The 19,538-nt window shown below is 40.2% G+C and overlaps 1 protein-coding gene across 2 annotated transcripts in view; it reads left to right on the plus strand.

Annotated features, from left to right (window-relative positions):
- pld1b (phospholipase D1b) overlaps positions 1–19,194 on the plus strand; it is a 33,253-nt gene extending 14,059 nt beyond the window's left edge. For both annotated transcript variants that reach the window (XM_026362481.1, XM_026362479.1), the window contains exons 2-26: positions 823–990; positions 1,118–1,281; positions 1,585–1,727; positions 1,977–2,088; positions 2,174–2,239; positions 2,354–2,412; positions 2,539–2,631; positions 2,905–3,057; positions 3,178–3,327; positions 4,744–4,827; positions 5,448–5,529; positions 5,773–5,883; positions 5,964–6,146; positions 6,404–6,623; positions 8,898–9,026; positions 9,118–9,236; positions 9,632–9,745; positions 9,982–10,092; positions 10,296–10,384; positions 12,228–12,341; positions 12,698–12,747; positions 15,269–15,403; positions 16,183–16,336; positions 16,637–16,754; positions 17,699–19,194. In XM_026362481.1, the coding sequence (XP_026218266.1) occupies positions 855–990; positions 1,118–1,281; positions 1,585–1,727; positions 1,977–2,088; positions 2,174–2,239; positions 2,354–2,412; positions 2,539–2,631; positions 2,905–3,057; positions 3,178–3,327; positions 4,744–4,827; positions 5,448–5,529; positions 5,773–5,883; positions 5,964–6,146; positions 6,404–6,623; positions 8,898–9,026; positions 9,118–9,236; positions 9,632–9,745; positions 9,982–10,092; positions 10,296–10,384; positions 12,228–12,341; positions 12,698–12,747; positions 15,269–15,403; positions 16,183–16,336; positions 16,637–16,754; positions 17,699–17,923 (3,114 nt within the window). In that variant the 5' untranslated portion in view covers positions 823–854 and the 3' untranslated portion in view covers positions 17,924–19,194. The remainder of the gene's footprint in view (positions 1–822; positions 991–1,117; positions 1,282–1,584; positions 1,728–1,976; positions 2,089–2,173; positions 2,240–2,353; positions 2,413–2,538; positions 2,632–2,904; positions 3,058–3,177; positions 3,328–4,743; positions 4,828–5,447; positions 5,530–5,772; positions 5,884–5,963; positions 6,147–6,403; positions 6,624–8,897; positions 9,027–9,117; positions 9,237–9,631; positions 9,746–9,981; positions 10,093–10,295; positions 10,385–12,227; positions 12,342–12,697; positions 12,748–15,268; positions 15,404–16,182; positions 16,337–16,636; positions 16,755–17,698) is intronic.
- The last annotated feature ends 344 nt before the right edge of the window (positions 19,195–19,538 follow it).

The raw sequence follows: 19,538 nt of genomic DNA on the forward strand, positions 1-19,538 counted from the left end.
TTATTTGGACAATTTGATACTCACCTTTTCTCACAGTAAATCTCCAAGTAAAATTTCTTAGCAGTCTCAGTCATGGGACATCAGACAGTGCACAACCAAGTGACTTTAGTGCCTTTGTAACGACTGGAATCAATATTTGTATTTAATGGCTAAATGTAATTTGAAGTGATACCCAAATCTACAGCCTAAAAACCCTCTGCCAGACTAGCTGGTAAATATAATTTTCTTCTTATAAACTCTACTCCTTCCATCTTCCTTTTTATATATTTTTATTTATATTTTATCTTTTATACTGTACCTACTTTTCCATTCTGGCTTGTTTTAGCTGCTTCTTCTTCGCATGTTGCAGCTCCTCCATCCATCCCTTTCCTGGCAACCTCACATTGAGACACTAATGCAAACAGCAGGATTAGCAAAGGAGAAGGAGCCTTTCTAACCGCATTTCTTAACGCGAATGTTCCCATGTGGGTGTGTGTGGGTGTGTAGGATCAAACGGTGATTGTATGTGTACTCATGAATGAAAAGGATTGACCAGAAAGATTTTCACACACAATGACCCAGAAACATGAATGTGATGAGAAATGCTGTGTGTGTGGGTGAAACGGAGCGACAAAGATGATGTAATGTTGATCTGTACGAGCAGCTTTGTGTCAGTTTAACTTTAGTTAGACTGATTTTAAATATAAGGAGGGATTACGCCATATAATGGTCTTTCTTCGATCCAGACTCCACTCTGCCATGTTCTCTGTGTTTTCTGGCTCCTGAAAATGTAACCACTTATTTTAATTAAGTCCTTTTGTCAATCTTTACCTGTTTCTCCAGGTGAGCCCTGGGCTCCAGATTAAGTGTTAGCCATGTTGCAGCCAGAAGCTTCCTCCAGCACCCTACAGCTGGTTGCCAACGATATGACTGGCATCATGGAGAAACTGGACACCCGTGAGCTCGACCTGGAAGATGGAGAATACGACACAACGGACACCAACGCTCCAAGTGTGTGCACTTCTGTCAGCATGTCGATCATCTCACATCACTGCAAACACAATTTTTGTTTTCGTCTCTTTATGGTATCTCGTATGTCTTTGTATGTCTCTGTGTTTTGTTTTGTTTTTTTATTTAGCGGAGCGTTTGCCTTTCAAAGTGATCTACCACACGGTCAATTTCAAGGATCCTGAAGCCAAAGTGTTCCTGTCCTTACCGATCACCGCTAAGATCTTGGAGGTGGAGCGGTTCACTTCAGCTCAGGACCGCTTCAATGTCACCATGCAGAGGAGTGTCAACAAGGTCAACACAGACACACATTTTGTCACATGTTGTCTTGAAAATCACACAAATATGAAAAAAGTTTTTTTTTTGTTTTACCTGTAACTGTTCTGAACACTGTACCCACAAAGCCTTGGACCTGATTTATTTTCTGATTTATTCAAGAGCTGAAACTGAATTAAATGGATTAACTTATTTTCATTTTTGAATTCATCTGTTAAATATCTCCTTCAACTCAGAAGCAATGAACAAAGAAGTAAAAGCTTTTTAAAGTGTAAATCAGTAAGTTAACCTCTAACTCAAGCACCTCTGCTGTGTGTCCAGTCGATGCCGGCAGTGTTTAAGATAGAGCTGAAACACGGGGAGTTCACGTGGGTGGTGAAGAGGAAAGAGAAACACTTCATGGAGCTCCACAGAGAACTTAGGACGTACAAGACCTTCTTGAGGCTGCCGCTGCCGTCACGCAGGTAAAACCCTTCACATTTCTTCTGACCTTACTCGTTTAGTAAAAGAGAAGTGGTGGAAGTTGGGTCGTAGGACCACAGCAGTCTGATTCTCATTACTGCTGATGTCAGCTGACAAGACCACAGTCTGACCCGGATTCATAATGCTGATTTGAATCCAGGTGAGATCTTTTGTCTTCAGCGTACAGTCAGAAACATATGTTTTGTTACCAGCCGTTAAAGTAACCTGACAACCGTCATTTCTCTCTGCAGCCACACAGTAAAGAGGCAAACAGTAGCGAGGAGCGAGGAGAGACAGATGCCGAACCTCCCCAGAGGTGGAGGAGAGGAGCTGGATAGAGAGGGGCAAGTTTCCAGTCGCAGGGTACGTCATTCGGCAGCCTCTCTTTCTTTTAGGCTTGATTTATTTTTTTATGTAATACTGACTTTCTGCTATTTCTCTATATTAGAAACAACTTGAAGATTATTTAAATAAGCTGCTAAAAATGCCAATGTACAGGAACTACCACGCTACGGTAAGGATGGACAGGGGTTCCCACACATTCTGGGAAAACATACAACCTTAATGTGCAGTTAAGAAGTAGAAGTTAGAGTTTATTGGTTTCAGCATGTTCTTTGTTGTTTTTCAGATGGAGTTCATTGATGTTAGCCAGCTGTCCTTCATTCATGACCTGGGACCAAAAGGCTTGTAAGAACAGCTCACTATCAGACATATTACATGTGTTTGCAATTGCAAATGCTGCTTGAAGAGTCCGTTGTGCATGGATGTACAGATCACGATTTTAGAAGCAACAGCAGCTCTGTTATCTTTCAGAGAAGGAATGGTGTTGAAGCGATCCGGTGGCCATCGGATCCCTGGGATCAACTGCTGTGGTCGCAGCAAGATGTGCTACCGCTGGTCCAAACGGTCAGTTACAATTCAACACCGACAGATCCAGACACTGATAGGACTCTGACTGGAGGCACATAGATGTTAGGCAGGAACAAAGCAGATAATCAGACAGATTTAAAGAAATGTAAGGAACAGATGCTGCAAAGAAACGTCCAGGGTCAATTGGAAGTGTTGGTTTGAATTGCATTGTGTTTGCAGGATTTCTGTATAGCCTACAGGCACTTAACATTAAATATACTGTTCAAATAAAGAGTTTCTGACCGTATGTTTATGTGTGTGTGGGAATAGGTGGCTGGTGGTGAAGGACTCATTTCTGCTCTATATGAAGCCCGATTCGGGGGCCATCTCCTTTGTAATGCTAGTCGACAAAGAGTTCAGCATTAAGATGGACTCCAAAGACACAGAGACCAAACATGGCGTTCGTGTCGACAGCCTCTCCAGGTACATTTACTTTAAATTTAACTGGCATTTAAGGATTATTCACTCCCCGTGGTGATTTATTTTTTCATTCATATTTTCATTCATTTACATTCTCCGATCGCTCTGTGTGTCTTTTTGCAGGTCTCTCGTGTTGAAGTGCAGCAGCTACAGACACGCCCGCTGGTGGGGTCAGGCCATCGAAGGCTTCATCAAGAAGCACGGCTCTGCCTTTCTCACTGACCACCGCTTCGGATCCTTCGCCAAAGAGGAAGAAAACATCCCAGCCAAATGGTAACGACTGCAGCCAGTTGAGACTGGGCACTGGAGTTGCATGTTTTTGTGATTTTAGTAAAGAAGCCATTTATTGACAGGACACAGGAAATAGGAAATCACGCATTGCCTTTTTCTCTGAGCTAAGCAGTTTTATGACCATTCAAATAACACAGGTTTTTTTGAATGTTGATTTTTGATATTACAATCACAAACAGAAAACAAACAGTCATACTGCCACAATGCATCCAAATGCAAAGTTACACAACCACTAAGTTTGCTTTAACTACAGATTTGAGCTGTACTGGAGGGTTTGCACCGGGCCGTTTGAAATGGCAATACCCCGTACCTTCGTCCAGATCGTAACAGCTCTTATTCATTATTAATAGGATGTGATACATCACTGAGGATTTCCTGGCCTTTCCTCGCCACTCTGAACTAAACAGTGTTATACTGCAATATTGTTTAACTGTAGACCTTAAGTTTCAGCTCTTTCAATTTTAGTGCAAAGCCACCCTATACAGTACAGTACAAGCAATGTGTGTAACTTGAATAGCTCAGCAGTCTGTTACTCATGACCAGCGTCTCAGGATAGACGTGCCTTTTTACAGTCTTTTAATAAGTTTTAACCATGAAGAAAAGAGCCAACACCAGTGATGAGCTGCACTGCCAAAAATTACTAAGAATTTGTTTGCATAATACTTAAAATATACACTATACAAAACTGGGAGCACTTCAAACAGTGTCCTCAGGGAGTTGTGTGATCAGTCTCAAAGTCATTCTGCAGAAAGCCAAACATACTTAAAAAACTATATTTGTAGCATTGCTTAGATTTTCAAGGTATCTGGGTTTCATAAAATAAGCTGGACTTTAGATCCCTGGTCTTAACATCATGAAGTCAGTCTGGGATCACCTGAAGAGACAGAAGATACTGAGACAGACTAAATCCACTGAAGACCTGAGAATCGAGTCCCTATAGATGCTTGCAACAACCTATCTAACTAGATGAGGTCTGGTCCAGTTGGCAGGGAGTATGTGCTTACTGGTTGTGTGCGTGTGTGTGTGTGCGTGTGTGCGTGCGTGTGTGTGTGTGTCTCGCTGGAGTAACCTGACACAAAAACAGGGAAAGTGAGCCTCGCCTGCTCATCACCTGTCCCCCTGCTGGGCAACACTATACTGTCTGTGAGACAGGTGTGTGTGTGTGTGTGTGTGTGTGTGTGTGTGTGTGTGTGTGTGTGTGTGTGTGTGTGTGTGTGCGTGCGTGTGTGTGTGTGTGTGCGTGCATAATATAAAGTATAATGATTCAACAGAAGATGGACAGATTGAAAGTGAGAGGGGAAGCGTGTGTTTGACTTGTTCTTGTCTGATTATGTGTCTGTGTGCTTGTGTGTTCACATTTGAGATGACTTCATGCATATTTATGTGTGTTTTCTGCAGGTATGTGAATGGGAGAACATACATGGAGGATGTGGCTGATGCTCTCGAAGAAGCCAAAGAAGAAATATTCATCACAGACTGGTGGTGAGTGTGTGTGTGTGTGCGCAGAGGAGAGATTTGAGAAGGTCCGGTATTTTCTCTATCTGTGTGTGTGTGTGTGTGTGTGCGTGCGTGTGTGTGCGTGAGTTTCAAAGTGCAGTGAGTGCACTTGGCGGTCACCTCTAGAGGAGGTTTTCTGGTCAAACAGATCCATTACAACCTGAGGCTCAAACTACTGTTATACTAGTACAGACACACATATCAATACTACTATTGGAAGAGGTACTCAAACCCGTTGCTTGAGTGAAAGTATAGTAGTGTAGAAAAATTCCAAAATGCTCCATAATATCTTCAAAATTCAGATTTATGGTTAAAAATGTTACTTCATTGAACTTTTATTAGCAGTAAATTGTACTCTAGTATCTAAAAAACTAAAGATAAAGTCAGTTTTGGTGTTGGATGAAGGCTTGGTCTCTTCAGTTTTTGAAATTTCTTTGAGATCTATTAAAGAAGAGAAGTAAGGCAAAAGATGGACATATTGAAGGGAGAGATAAAGAAAAGAGCAAACCTGAAACAAATAAAGAAGGAAACAGGAGAAAAATAGTACGACTGCACATCAGAATATTTTCTCCATGTGATATCTCACTGTGTGTTTTGTGCCACAGGTTGAGTCCAGAGATCTTTCTGAAGAGGCCGGTTGTTGAAGGCAACCGCTGGCGCCTGGACTGCATACTAAAACGCAAAGCGGTGAGCAGGAAAAGATTTCCCCCTGGTTTTATAACAAATAGCTACCATCTTCGCCTTCGAGAAGGTCACTTATGTGAGAGCCACATGGGAGCTGTGTTTAGTCTAACTTATCACACATCCTGAAAGTAATGAGATAATATTTCCAGAACCTCTAAGACGTGCTTGATAAATTGTTGAGATTCTTCTAGTTTTAACTTTCACATTAGTTTGACATTTAGCCTTGTGTTTGTCTTGTTTCCACAGCAACAAGGAGTGCGAATCTTTGTGATGCTGTACAAGGAAGTGGAGTTGGCTCTGGGCATCAACTCGGGATACAGCAAAAGGACGCTGCTGCGACTTCACCCCAACATCAAGGTGTGTGTCCGATTAATCACATTTACTGTCACACTGGACGTGGATGTTTATAGTGTGAATTTGGGGGTTTTGCTCTCCAGGTGATGCGTCACCCAGATCACGTCTCGTCTGCCGTCTACCTGTGGGCGCATCATGAGAAGATCATCGTTATTGACCAATCGGTGGCCTTCGTGGGCGGGATTGATGTGGCGTACGGACGCTGGGATGACAGGGAACACCGGTTGACGGACGTTGGAAGTGTGACGCTTTCTAATTCTGAGCAGGTCACACGCGCACACAATCTACACAATTTACACAATTTAAACAATTTACACAATTTAATAGTCTTGTATTTAAAATTCATTGTTTAATTGTAGTTTTACATAGAATTTTAAAAAATTCAATTTCAATTTCATGAAAAAAAAGTAATTCAGACATTATTTAGGGATTGTTTGTATTTGAATTTACTTCATGAATTTACTCTATAAATGTAATTTTACCATTATCGTGACTAACTCTGCTTGTTTTTAATCATTCCCAGGCGAGACCGGCATCTTTTAGTAATTTCGAACCAGCCAACGGCAGCAGCTCTGTTTCCCAGCGCAATGGAAAAGGCATCTCAACAGTGTCAGACGCGGTGGACCAGCCCAAGCTGAAAGGTCGCGGCAGGCCAAAGAGAAACCGGTTCAGCATCAGGAGGCACCTGCAGAAACATGGTCTGGCCCACGCCGACAGTGACAGTGACCAGGAGACCGAAGAGAGTGAGTAGCTCTCATTTTAGCACAGTGTAACAATATCTGCAAACTAATGGCTGATTTTATTATGAATTAGAAATTTTATGGGAAAGTAATAGTAGAGATTTTTATATTGTTGTGGTGTATATTACCAATAACTGGGTGACAGTCTTAATGGTAATATAAACCTAACCCTGCCCCAAGGGTTCATAAACTGCTAATCAAAATTAACTCCAGCTTTACCAGCTGCTTCATTACACTCATGTTTAATACAATATCATGGTTTAAGCTACATTATTCTGCATTATGAGTACTTAACTTCAACAGTACTTGAATTATATTTATCTGACAGTGCTTTTATTTTATAGGCGCCTAAGTAACATTTTAATTTTTCTCACTTGTATAGACTTAATGAGAAACTGTAACAGTGCTATTTAAAGGGTTTTTTTAAAGGGATGATCCGTGTTTTTAAATGGAGAGGTTCATGTGGTTTCAGTATTCAACAGTTCAACATTGATTCAGTGTTTCAGCTTTCGAGCGCTGCCTGGTCGGTGTTTCAATTATCTTACCCAGCAGTGGTAGCCTCAGTCTCTGCTGCCGTCTCAGTGTTTTCTGGCCGCTCTGTTTAGGTTGGTCCAACAGCGTTACCAGCCAACACTATCTGATCCACAGCAGGCTGGCAGAGCTGAGGGCGTTCGCTCCTATTGGCCAGTGTCAGGCTGGTGAGTCGAGCTGCCGGCCGAGCAGCCAGTAACAGGGTTGCCAGGTCTCAACCCTGCCACTCGCCTTGCGTTTTCCAGTGTGTTTTTCTGTGGTTTTGATCTTGACTGAACGACCTTTGGCTCTCTGTGTGCGAGTTTGAAGCCTTTTTTCTGCAATGAGTCAAAGGTCAGCGTCTGTCACTCAGTCTGACAACACTACACTTATTACACTGGACACTTTTCTCCTTTTTGACATTATATAAACCCAACGATCCAGAGACAAGATGTACAGTTACTGATTTAGAATTAATAAATGAAAAGCAGAGTCAAACTTAAAATAACTTAATAATCGTTTGCACCCAATGTTTTTTAAACCAACTCATATTTATCTCTTGGCAAAAGTGTTTTTTCTGCAGTAAACGGATGCAGTAGGTTTTTATTATCCAGACTATGGTTGCTGTTTGTTTTCCAGCCTCATCTCTGTTTATCCTGCTGACGTTATAGATGGGAAGTGCCAGAGATGAATGTGGGGCAAACAGTCCTATAAACACATGACATCATAATTTCCAAACAATGAAAAAATGCATAAAACAATAAATTGAATCATTATAGTAGTGGTAGCAGTACTAGTAGTACTTCAGCGTATTTCAGGTTTGTTTATGTGTTCGTGCCCAACTTTCTGCCTGTACTTTCTGTTTATTCTGGGGTTTTCCAAACCTTGATTTCAGTTCTGTCTTTCTTCTAGCTGCTGTGTTACTGTCAAAATATTTCCAAATGTGTATCACCGTCAAATCCAGCATGGTGTGGTATTCAGTGTAAAAACCTGTACCAAGTAAATATGCGTACCATAATCTGCTGTGTCGACCTCCATGGGGATAAGCTAACAGGAAAACAGCTTAAAACTAAACTGCCAATGTAAATACATTTTGTAAGGAAGGTAGTTACCAGGTTATGTTTTCTATTAGCATTGTTATATGCTGTATTTTTTCTACTAAACTACCCACTGCAAAAAATAGATTTTTTTGTAAGAATACTGTGATTAAAATGTGTAAAATGTTGTTTTTTTAGAGACAGCGTTTTAATTAGTGTAATAATTGCACGTGTATATGATACTTGAATAAATATGAATATTGTATAAATTATATATATATATATTTTCTTTATATATAAATATATAAAGAAAAATTGTATATATCGAGAGATAGAGAGAGCGCTTTTAGCATCTTTTTGGTTCCTAAAGTTCCAGTCTCTCTTGTGTCACTCCTTACTTGCTCGCTCTTTTCTGTGCATCAGAATGTGTGACGCCTATAGTGGTGTTTGCCTGCAGTCTAAATGCTGTATCCAAGTTATATCAAAGCTTTTGTTTGATTGACCAAGAGCAATAAGAACCTCAGATAGTTCCTGGGTAGTTACAAGTCCTGCTTCAGCAGCAGGAACTTTGTAGACCCAAGAACAAACACCTGGACCAGGCCCCTGCTGTCAAAGTGGACATAAAGTGATGTTCCCGCAGCCAAAAAGTGATTTTAGAGAGTGTGCTGTGCCTTCAGGTGATATCATTCTTTTTGATGTAACCTAACTGAAGGTTTGTGTGTGTTTTTAGGAAGTGGCTCAATGCGTAGTCTGCATACAGGTGTTGGAGAGCTGTTTGGAAATACGCGGTTCTGGCACGGAAAAGACTACTGCAACTTTGTGCACAAGGACTGGATTCAACTGGACAAACCCTTTGATGGTAAGCTCACCGTGAAGCTCTATCTGTGTGTCGAGGAAGAGCGTGTTCCATCTCATGCGCCTCTCACATTCCAGTTTTTCTGCTTTTTTAGATTTCATTGACAGACACACAACTCCCAGAATGCCCTGGCATGACATTGCCTCAGTGGTTCATGGGAAAGCCGCTCGGGATGTGGCGAGACATTTTATCCAGCGCTGGAACTTCACCAAGGTCAGAGGTCATAGAGTGGTTGCTCTAGCGTACTGTGTAAGAGATTAACATAGTGGCAGAAGAATGTGCACTGAAATACAGAAACAAGCAGAAAATGCAGCACATATCCTCCTTTTCCGGTTTTAATGAAGTCAGAAACGAAGCAGTGCAGCAGGAAATTGAATCTACAGAGTTCTTTTTTCCATAATATAAACCTCAGTAAAATAAAAAAACACAATTAAACCACTGGGTCAAGATAACTTTGAGAGAACATACAGCTGTTTGTGGGATGGAACAACTCCCTTTTTCTTTACAAGTTTGGGCCAACACTGCAGCATGCATCTGTCTCTGCAGCTGTCTCCAGCTGTGTCTTCAAACTGCCTCAGTTTTTACTCTGTTCCCTTTTTCTGTGCCAGCTTGTGAAACCAAAGTACAACACCCTGGCGTATCCGTGTCTGCTGCCTAAATCTCATACCACAGCTGGTGAACAGCAATACCAAGTCCCCGACTGCGTCAACGCCAAAGTGCAGGTTGGTACCGTTTGAGTTCCTGATGTAGGGTTTTATTATGTAGCGTGTTCACACTGGAAAGTTTTGTCACAGGAACCAGTATGTATATAAAAATCTTCATATCAATGTGTGCTTTTACTTATGCTGTGGTTCCACAACCCAACGGATCAGATAAGGAACAATTCCCCCCAAAACACTATATTGGAAAACAGGAGTCTTAAAAACCCCTAACATTTTTGGCACTCTTCTGCTCTCAGGTCCTGCGCTCAGCCTCTGACTGGTCCGCTGGCATCAAATACCATGAGGAGTCCATCCACAATGCCTACGTCCACGTCATCAAGAACAGCAAACACTTCATCTACATCGAGGTCTTTACAAATCAGAAGCACAATACACCAGTAACATCCATCAGTGCATGTAACCTCAGTTCATCAGACTTAGAAAACTTAGAAAATACATCTTAACCCACATATATCAGGAGCCTCAACACAGTTTAACATTAGTGTGTTAAAAGTGGTAAAATGTGACTTTGGACCAGAACACATTAAAGATGTTGCTCATTATCTTTCAGAATCAGTTCTTCATCAGCTGTGCAGACAACAGGCATGTTTTCAACAAGATAGGAGACACTATTGCTGAGCGCATCATCAGAGCGTACAGGTAACACACACTTTATATAGCTGCTGTGTTCCTTTATTCTTCCGGTGTGTTGCAGATACACATGTTGATCCCTCACACACTCACATTGTCTCTACAGGCTTTAAATGGTTTCCCAGAAAAACACACCCAAACACAGTGTATGTTGACGGATGTGATCTTGTTGCTATGTGTGCCTTCGAGATGACTGATTTTATATCATAAGTCATGTGAAGATTTATTTGAATTTGTTGTCATTGTTTATCAGGGCACACATCCGGCACAAAACACACTAACACACAAACCTGATCTAATTGCTTCCAGGAGCCTCACTGCATAAACAGTGCAAGGTGGCTATTTATAACCAGATATGTGGCTTCTTACAGTAAAGGTGGAAGCTGATATAAAGCATTGAAACAGCAGCCATCACAATTAAGTTGAGTTTCTGCAGCTGCCACTGGTATATACTAACCTACAAAGCTAATTTCACTTCTTCTAGTTAAAGCTTTAAATCAAGTTTTCTTCCTCCCTTTTAAATTAGTTTATTGAAGCTACTCGAGTTCTGATGTTAAGTATACTTTTGTGATGTGTGGTGCCAACATTACACATAGTCAGAGGCCTAAAGCTCAACATAATCTTGTGAGATCAAACAAGCCTTTTCAGTCTTAAGGCCAGAGGAGCTATTGCATAAAGAGGAATTATAACATGTATTTGCACTTTTAAACTTAAAAATCAGATAATCTTCAATCACCTTAGTCCCAGAAAAAAATCTAAAGCCAGCATTGTGAATAATATGGTCACATTAAGGAATTACTGCAGTTAGTTAAGCACCTTTTTAACAACCATACTAACACAGAGTAGAGTCTCTCAGAACATTTCTGGCATAGATTCCACAAGATGTCAGAAACTTTCCTTTGATTGACTCCATGTTGATGTGACCACATTATTTCTGCAGGTTTGTCAGCTGCATATTTATGCTGCAAATTTGGTTCTCCCACGTCACATAGTTGTGCTGGCATGAAGTACACTCAACTCATTGTAATGTTCGTGAAACCAGCATGAGGTGACTTTTGCTTTGGGACGTGGTGCTTCATCATGCTGTAAAAAGTCACTAGAGGGTCATTGTAACATCACTACATAGGCTGCAGTATTCGAACTATGATTGAATGGTATTTAGGGTCTCAAACCCACATAACTACCTCCACCAGCAGCCTGCTTCATACTGTTGTTGATGCTGACTTGCTTTTCTCAGCAGAAATTAGAAATGTTCCTTCAATTGTGTCCTCCGTGCACCTCAGATTTCCTCTATTGTAGCTGAGTGTTCATCATCAGCTGTTCATCATCACTGGAACATGAGTTGGGCCATTTTTAGCTACTGATTTTTTATTTATTTTTTTTTTTTTGAGTAAACTCCTGAGGCTGCTGTGTGTGACAGGAGATCAGCAGTGTCAGGAAAATCCAGACCATCTCGTCATCACGTCAAAGTCATGCTAGAAATTCTAGTAATGCTGCTGTCCTAGACCTACGTTATAGCCTGTGGCCTTCGTCAGAGTAAAATCAATAACAAAGCCACAGAAATGCAGAGCAAGAAGAACTCTTTTTCTTTTTTAAATGACAGTGGCATTTGGATTTTTTCGCTTGTCTACTTGAAATTTGAAGAGTTACCCATTAGTGATTTTTCTCCTGTAGGCCTGACTAGTCTTTTTGTTCTATATGCAGCAACAGGTTTCTGAACAAACCTCGACAACACAGTTTGAAGTGTGGTGCTTTTTATGTGTTCCTTTCATTTTGTACTCCCATTTCAGGCTTTCAATGAATGTTTTGTCAATGTGTTTTGTCACTTTGTCTACGTTTTTCCATTTTCTAGGGACGGTAAAAGGTACAGAGTGTACGTGGTGACTCCTCTTCTGCCAGGCTTTGAAGGAGACATCAACACCGGAGGGGGCAGTGCCATCCAGGCTGTCATGCACTTCAACTACAGGTGTGTGTGTGTGTGTGTGTGTGTGTGTGTGTGTGTGTGTGTTTATGCAGGTGACGAGAAAGCTGCCATTAATCCACCTGCTGCTGTTTGTTTGATGAGGATTAAATCCCGGAAGGAGCCACTGATAAATTACTGCCACGTTGTAATTCTTTAACTACAGGCCTTAAAATCTTGTGTACACATTGTTTGTGTGTGTGCGCACAATCCATTCCTCTCTAGGCTGAAATTTATTGTCCAGCATGCATTCTTAAGTAAACACTCAACCCTCCCCATGCTAACACACTGGCACACAAAGGCTTATATTGTGGGGAATGTGGACCTGCTGCTCATCCACCCCTGTCTGTCTGTCCCTGCAGGACCATGAACAGAGGAGACTACTCCATTATCTCCCAGCTCAGGAGAGAGAGTAAGTCAAACGCTCTGACAGCACTGCGTTCATTGTCATTATCTTTACTGATGGTTCACTGAGCAGCTCTGGTGAGGCTGGAAGCTTGAGTCTGTAGCACAAACAAAACTTGTTTTAAAAATGTTTTAGAGAATTAACATAAGTAAGTGACTGCAAATGTTGTGCATTTCAAGTTCAACTGCTGAAAAGATGACTCCTTGTATATGCATTTAAAGTTATAATGCTGCACGTCGCACTTTGCTATCAGTTGTTTATTAAACTAGGATTAGTTTCCACAAATCAAGCTTGTACGTGCACATCTGCATGTTTTAAGATGAGCTCAGGAAAACTGTGCAAATATCCTCATAGCAGGACGCCATAACTGTATGAAAACATGTTTGTGCTGACCTCTAGTGATTTAACTTTTGTTTAACTTAGTAGTGATGTCACGTACTCCAGATTCATCAATACGCTGTTTGCCGGTAATAAGACAACAAATAGCGGCTACTGCTACAACAGCTACTACTTACTTATGCTATTATAGACACCACCATCCTCCTCTGCATGAAAATACAATATAGTAATAGGAGACCATTACTATATTGTAATATGCAATACAGTATGTGGAAGTGAAGTAGTTCCATAGAAAATAATGTAAACTGATGTAAAAAGAAATTGCGTTTACCCTGAAATAGCTTGGTTTAGTTGTAAATACAGTTTAAAACATATAGATTCAAAGCACTCATACTGTTGCATTGAACATGATTTTAGTCATTTGGGGGCATATTTTTTTCCCGATATTGGATAAACCACCACATTGGAGAAAAGGATTTGTTAATTTACAATAATGTAAATTTATTGAATCGTAATGCAATGTAATATAATTTAAAGTCATGCGATATAATGAAATAATCAGCACAAGAACCATACAAATCTTATAACCAAGACCAACTAACAGTGAGGTACAATGTACAAATGCAGCCTGCAACATAAATAAAGGTTTCATATGTAGCCCTGGAAGGCATACATACAGAGAGTTTAACATAGTCTGTCATTAAAGCTCGAGCAAAACCTACAACCTATACCCAGATTTGTCCCGAGTGCACATGGCCACACGCTAAACCACATACATACATATAGAAGAGCACACATGGAACAGGGAAACGCTACATCTGCTCTCTGGTTCTGTGTAATTTAAGAAAAGTTCTGCCTTTTAATCTGTCCGTTGAATTTTCATGTTTTTCATTACACAACTTTACATTAGTAATAGTACAGTCAGGTCCATAAGTGTTTGGACAGGGACATTATAACTGTGGATTTGAAATGAAACATTTATGATGAACATATACAGAATAGCTCATAATATACTATTCTACTATACTAAATATATTTTGCTTTATGTGTGTAGCTTGTTAAGATTAACGATGGCTTGTTTCACTGTCAGCTTGGTGGACTTCATATTGATTTTTCCATCAGCTTCATTATAAAGGAACAGCTGAAGAAACACTTCCAGTAGATCTGGACTGTTTAATACCAAATCATTATGGGGGTATAAAAGCCAAAAGAAAGGCCTCCTATCGTCAAGTTAATTTTACAGTGAAAATCAACAGAGAAATAAATACAGCTTCTGCTCACTCATCCACACTGCGGAGGATCAGTGTCACCAAGGCTGCACGCCCAGACAAGGTGTCTGGATGGACGCTGAGATCATGCACAGACCAACTGGCAGTATTTCTGGGCATCTTCAGTCTTTCCCTGCAGCTGGCTTTGGTCCATACCTGCCTTAAGTCATCTCTCATTGTTGTGGTGCCCAGGAAGTCTGCTGTTCCCTGGCTCAATGACCTCCCAGTCACACTCAACCCAATCATAATAAAGTGCTTCCAGCTCGTTACACATGACTGCACCCCCATCCATGTCTCCAATAAAACCTTAAGTGTTCGCTGATGACACCACTGTAGTGGGAGTTATCTCGGACAATAATAAAGAAGAGAGATCCTTGACCTCATCCAGTGGTGTCCAGATACCAAACTGGTCTTAAACACACTAAGACAAAAGAGGTCATGATGGACTACAGGACAACCCAGAGGACAGTACATGCTCCACTACAAACAAGCCAAAGGAATGTGGGAAGTCCACTTCCAGATCTGGACTGGGTGTATGCTGGACTACTTCATAAAAAAGACCGTAGGTCATGGACTGGACTACGGAATAGCTTTTTCCCCAGAGACGTAGCCTCCATCAACCCACCACCCAGCCACACACGCAGACTACAGCCCTACGTTAAAGTCTGAGAACATTTCAGACCTTAAACATTCAAAACATTGTGAATTTGTACAATTTAGCACAAATCACTGCTGTATTTTTATACTACTGTGCGTGCGTGTGTGTGTGTGTGTGTGTGTGTGTGTGTGTGTGTGTGTGTGTGTGTGTGTGTGTGTGTGTGTGTGTGTGTGTGTGTGTGTGTGTGTGTGTGTGTGTGTGTGTGTTATCGTATTAAATGTTTGTTAAAAACTAAACTGTGACTACTGGTGCTTGTTTCCAGTGGGAGACAAGTGGATGAACTACATCTCCTTCGCTGGCCTGAGGACTCACGCTGAGCTCGAAGGGAAACTTGTCACTGAGCTCATCTACGTTCACAGCAAGATGCTGATCGCAGACGACAACACTGTCATCATCGGTGAGGGTGTCATGTATTTCATGTATTTTTGTGTTAATTGACTTCCTACAAACCACATTTCCAGAAAAGGTGCATTTTTGCACTAAAATGCACTAAACACACTCGCAGGCATCAAACTGTGGATTTGCTTATATTTGCAAAACACAGTTTCATCATTACGTCATTGATGTAGCATCTTGAATTTCTTCACCACTGATATGGTATAATAAGATTAAAAGATGACGGATCTAATGAAGTATTCTTGTTATACAAGACTAAACATGTATAATAGAGGAGCAAGAAAGAGGAGCAGCACAGTGAGGTGGCTCTATCTTTCAGTGTTTTGAGAAGGCACAGAGAAAATACTACTAATTTAAAATGTCCAAAAACGATACGAATGAAAGGCATCAAGTGGGTTGCAGTGAGGTTTGGGGTTTCGGTTTCCACTGCAGCCACACGTGCTGAAAATAAATCAAATGTTTTATCAGGACCAAGGATAAAAACAACCACAAGTTGTTTATTCTTATTCTGGTTTTACTTACTACAAATCTGATACTTTTTGAGTTTTTGTAATTGAACTGAAGATGTGATGCTTGGTGAACTGAACAGAGCCTATAAATATCTTAAATCATCAGGGGTTCCCAGCCTTTTTCCTTTTGCCCTCATCTATAAGCAGGGCTTCCTTTCTGCTATGATTAAGTGGTTTCTAGATGCCTAGAGAAGTAAAAACAAGAACCAAGTGCTGCATCGCCATCTGCTGGTGGGCTCTGGTCTAACCCCTGTCCTCTGTGCACCTGAAGGTTCTGCCAACATCAACGACCGGAGCATGCTGGGAAAAAGAGACAGCGAGGTGGCGGTGATCGTGGAGGACACGGAGACGATGACTTCGGTGATGGACGAACAGACGTACCAAGCTGGAAAATTTGCTCTGCAGCTTCGCCTCGAGTGCTTCAAGTACTGAAACATCCTGATATCTGTTTTTTTTTTTTTTTTTTTTGTATGAGTTTAAATTTGGTTTTGTTATGTATATTCACAAAATCTCCCAAAATAGTTTAGTTTAGTACATCATCACAGTCTAGTGGGAAAATTCTGATGAAAATAGGTCAGACAGAACAATAAAATGACAGATGGAGCAAGCAACACTTTTAGAGAGTTATCAAAGGGTCGTGAGATGATTTTGAGGAGTCAATAATTATGAATGCCATAAAAATTCTTCTGATTTTAGTGTTAATTGTCTCCTCCTGTTTTCTTCAGAATTATTTTGGGCGCTTACACAGACCCCTCCATCGACGTGTCGGATCCCGTCAGTGACCAGTTCTACAAGGAGGTGTGGGTGGCCACCTCGGCTCGTAATGCCACCATATACCAGAAGGTGAATCTGATGTCACTGTGTATTTATCTTTTAACCTGGAATATTTATTTATGTTTTGTTGAAATAATCTATTACTTTGATGAGATGGTCTAAAGCAGTGGACAGAATATCTGAGTGGAAACGCCAACATTATTAGACATTCTCTACAGTTGAGATTTAGACATTATTTGTTCCTAAATTAATATTTTTCATTTAATAAAATCAGTTTTAGATAATCTCTGAGAAGGGAAAAACTAAATTTTGAAACTTTTTTGAAAGTCTTAAAAATCTAATTTAAATAAATGAAACCTTTAAATTCAGTCTGCAATGTTTGCCACCTTTTTAATTCTGTCTTCCCTTCGTGTTTGTGCTTTTATTTTGATGTTTGCAAACTTCGGGGACAGCTTTTTTTAGTTTGAATTTAATTGTTATCTTAATAAAATGGATGAAAGAATGTCTTTCTTTTGTGTAAATTACTCTACTGATTATTTTCTTTAGTTCCTTGATAAATCCTTTTGTCTATGAAATGTTAGAAATGCCCATTTTCAATGTCTTCTATCGTTTTGTTTTGACAGCAAATTTCTCTCTCGATTAATTTGCTCTTTATACAAATTAAATTTAATGCTCAAATAAAGAGAAATGAACACTTCATCAAGGTTAGACATGCAAAATGTTGCTGACATGTCCTCACTGCTAATTATCTCATTGAAAGTGCATGTTGCTATATCATATAACAGGACTGTTAATGGCTTACTCTACATGCTTATTTAATAAATCCTGTGCACCAAGTGCATTGATGCATGGTTAATCAGTGTGGATAAATTGAACGTCATTTTCAGGAATCTAAACGTGTATTTAAAGCAACTTTAACATTAGGAGATCCCTGCTTCATATACATTGAATTTGAAACTCATTTACAACCACTGTTCCAGTCTGACTCGTCACCTTCCTCTCTTGGCCTCCAGGTTTTCCGCTGTCTCCCATCCAGCGATGTCCGTAGCATCCTGGAGCTCGAGGGCTACCTGGCTAAGTCGGGTCTGGATAAGGAGGATCCAGTCCGTGCCCGTGAGGAACTGAAGAAGATCCGTGGCTTCTTGGTCCAGTTTCCTCTTCAGTTCTTGTCCGAGCAGAACTTACTTCCTCCCATTGGCTCCAAGGAGGCCATGGTGCCCATGGAGGTCTGGACCTGAGGAGGAGAGGGAGGCTCGTGTATGCTTTCACGTGTTTGTGTTCATCATCAGGAACACTTTCAGGTCCATACATCCACTCTGGTGCCTTTTTGGAGGTTCTATTGGCTGAAACACATTAATGGCTGTTTTTGTTTTGTGCTGCTGTGAGATATTAACTTAAACATCTACAGCACTTATCAGACATCAGACAGCACTAACGTTGCCAGTGGTTCATAGTTGCATGTTCATCAACATTAAAACATGTTGCACATCTCTTCTCTAGTGTACCAGACATTATTCACTAAATGTTTTTGGCTAGTTCTTACTATCAGCTGCAAATTGAGGTTATTTTCAGTTTCCTTCTATGCTGTTGTGTGTAGATAGACACAAACATTTGGTGAGTAAGGTTGGTACATTAGAAAACAGCTGTTTGAATTTTAAAAGATTTGCTTTAACATCTGCACAGACATTATTGTAGTTGCATGTACAAATAATGTCAGAACTGTTCTGGTAGTGGTGTGTACTCTGCTCTTTGGTGCTGAGAACACAGTGTCTGTGTCAAGCTGACTAATGTTAGAAATAACATAAATATATATATATAGTAAATAAAATCCATATTCAACACATACAAAAACACAGCCAGTGTTGGCTGCAGCTTGAGAGAAAGATCTGCAGTTTACTCTTTACTTTAAAGTCTTCCACAGCAGCTTTGTTTACATTTGATGAGATTTCTATTAACAGCCTGAATAACCTCCAAAATGGCCTCAGTGTTGGTTGCAGCAGATTTTAAATGAAGCCTCTGGACCACTAGTGCCACTGAATGCACATGAATAACGTTACATAATCTTAAACATCTTACACACATGCTCACTGGATACTATATGTACATACAGACACATCAAAATCAACCAGCAGATGGAGCATTGAACTGTACTGTGCCTGAAAACCTGGGCCGTGTGTTTACAAGAAGAGAAGTAAAAGAAATTAATATGATCAACTTTAGAGCTTGAAGCCTCCCACTGCTCAAGCTATTACTCTATAGTCATGATTTTTAAATATCTTGCTCCTCCATTCTCTAACAACACTATGCACAATCCAGGGCTGGCGAACGCAGCTCGGACTCTTCTGTGTTAAAGACGGTTTTAAAAGACACTAAAAGAGAGAAGAGGATGAAGAGCTGTCTGACGTCTTATATCTCTGAATCCTTCATTGTTTATATTTATGTAACAGAAAAAAAATCACAAGTGCCAAAGGAGACAGACTAGCCTGATGTTGATGTAAAAAAAAAAAAAGTACAGATGTTATTTTACATTCCCTAAACTGTGGATTCTATATCAAGCCTTAAATTACCTGTTTTTTACTCTCATCTGGTCTTTGTACCTTCTTTGGTGGTGTTTTTATTTACAGGTCTGTAGTTTCCTGGAACATTTTGGATATAAATAATGTTGTATAGTATATGTATATTAATTAGTACCGTTAATATGTTTGTTTGTATTTTACAAAAAACATTATACCCAAGTAAATATTTGTTTTTTCTTGTTAAAGTTTGTAAAGTTAAATTGTATATTTGCCAGTACACAAATTAAACTGACCCCGGGATTCTCTTAACTTAAATAGATATTCTGAATTCGTAAGT

Source organism: Anabas testudineus, chromosome 2 (assembly GCF_900324465.2).
Source record: "Anabas testudineus chromosome 2, fAnaTes1.2, whole genome shotgun sequence".
NCBI lineage: Eukaryota > Metazoa > Chordata > Actinopteri > Anabantiformes > Anabantidae > Anabas > Anabas testudineus.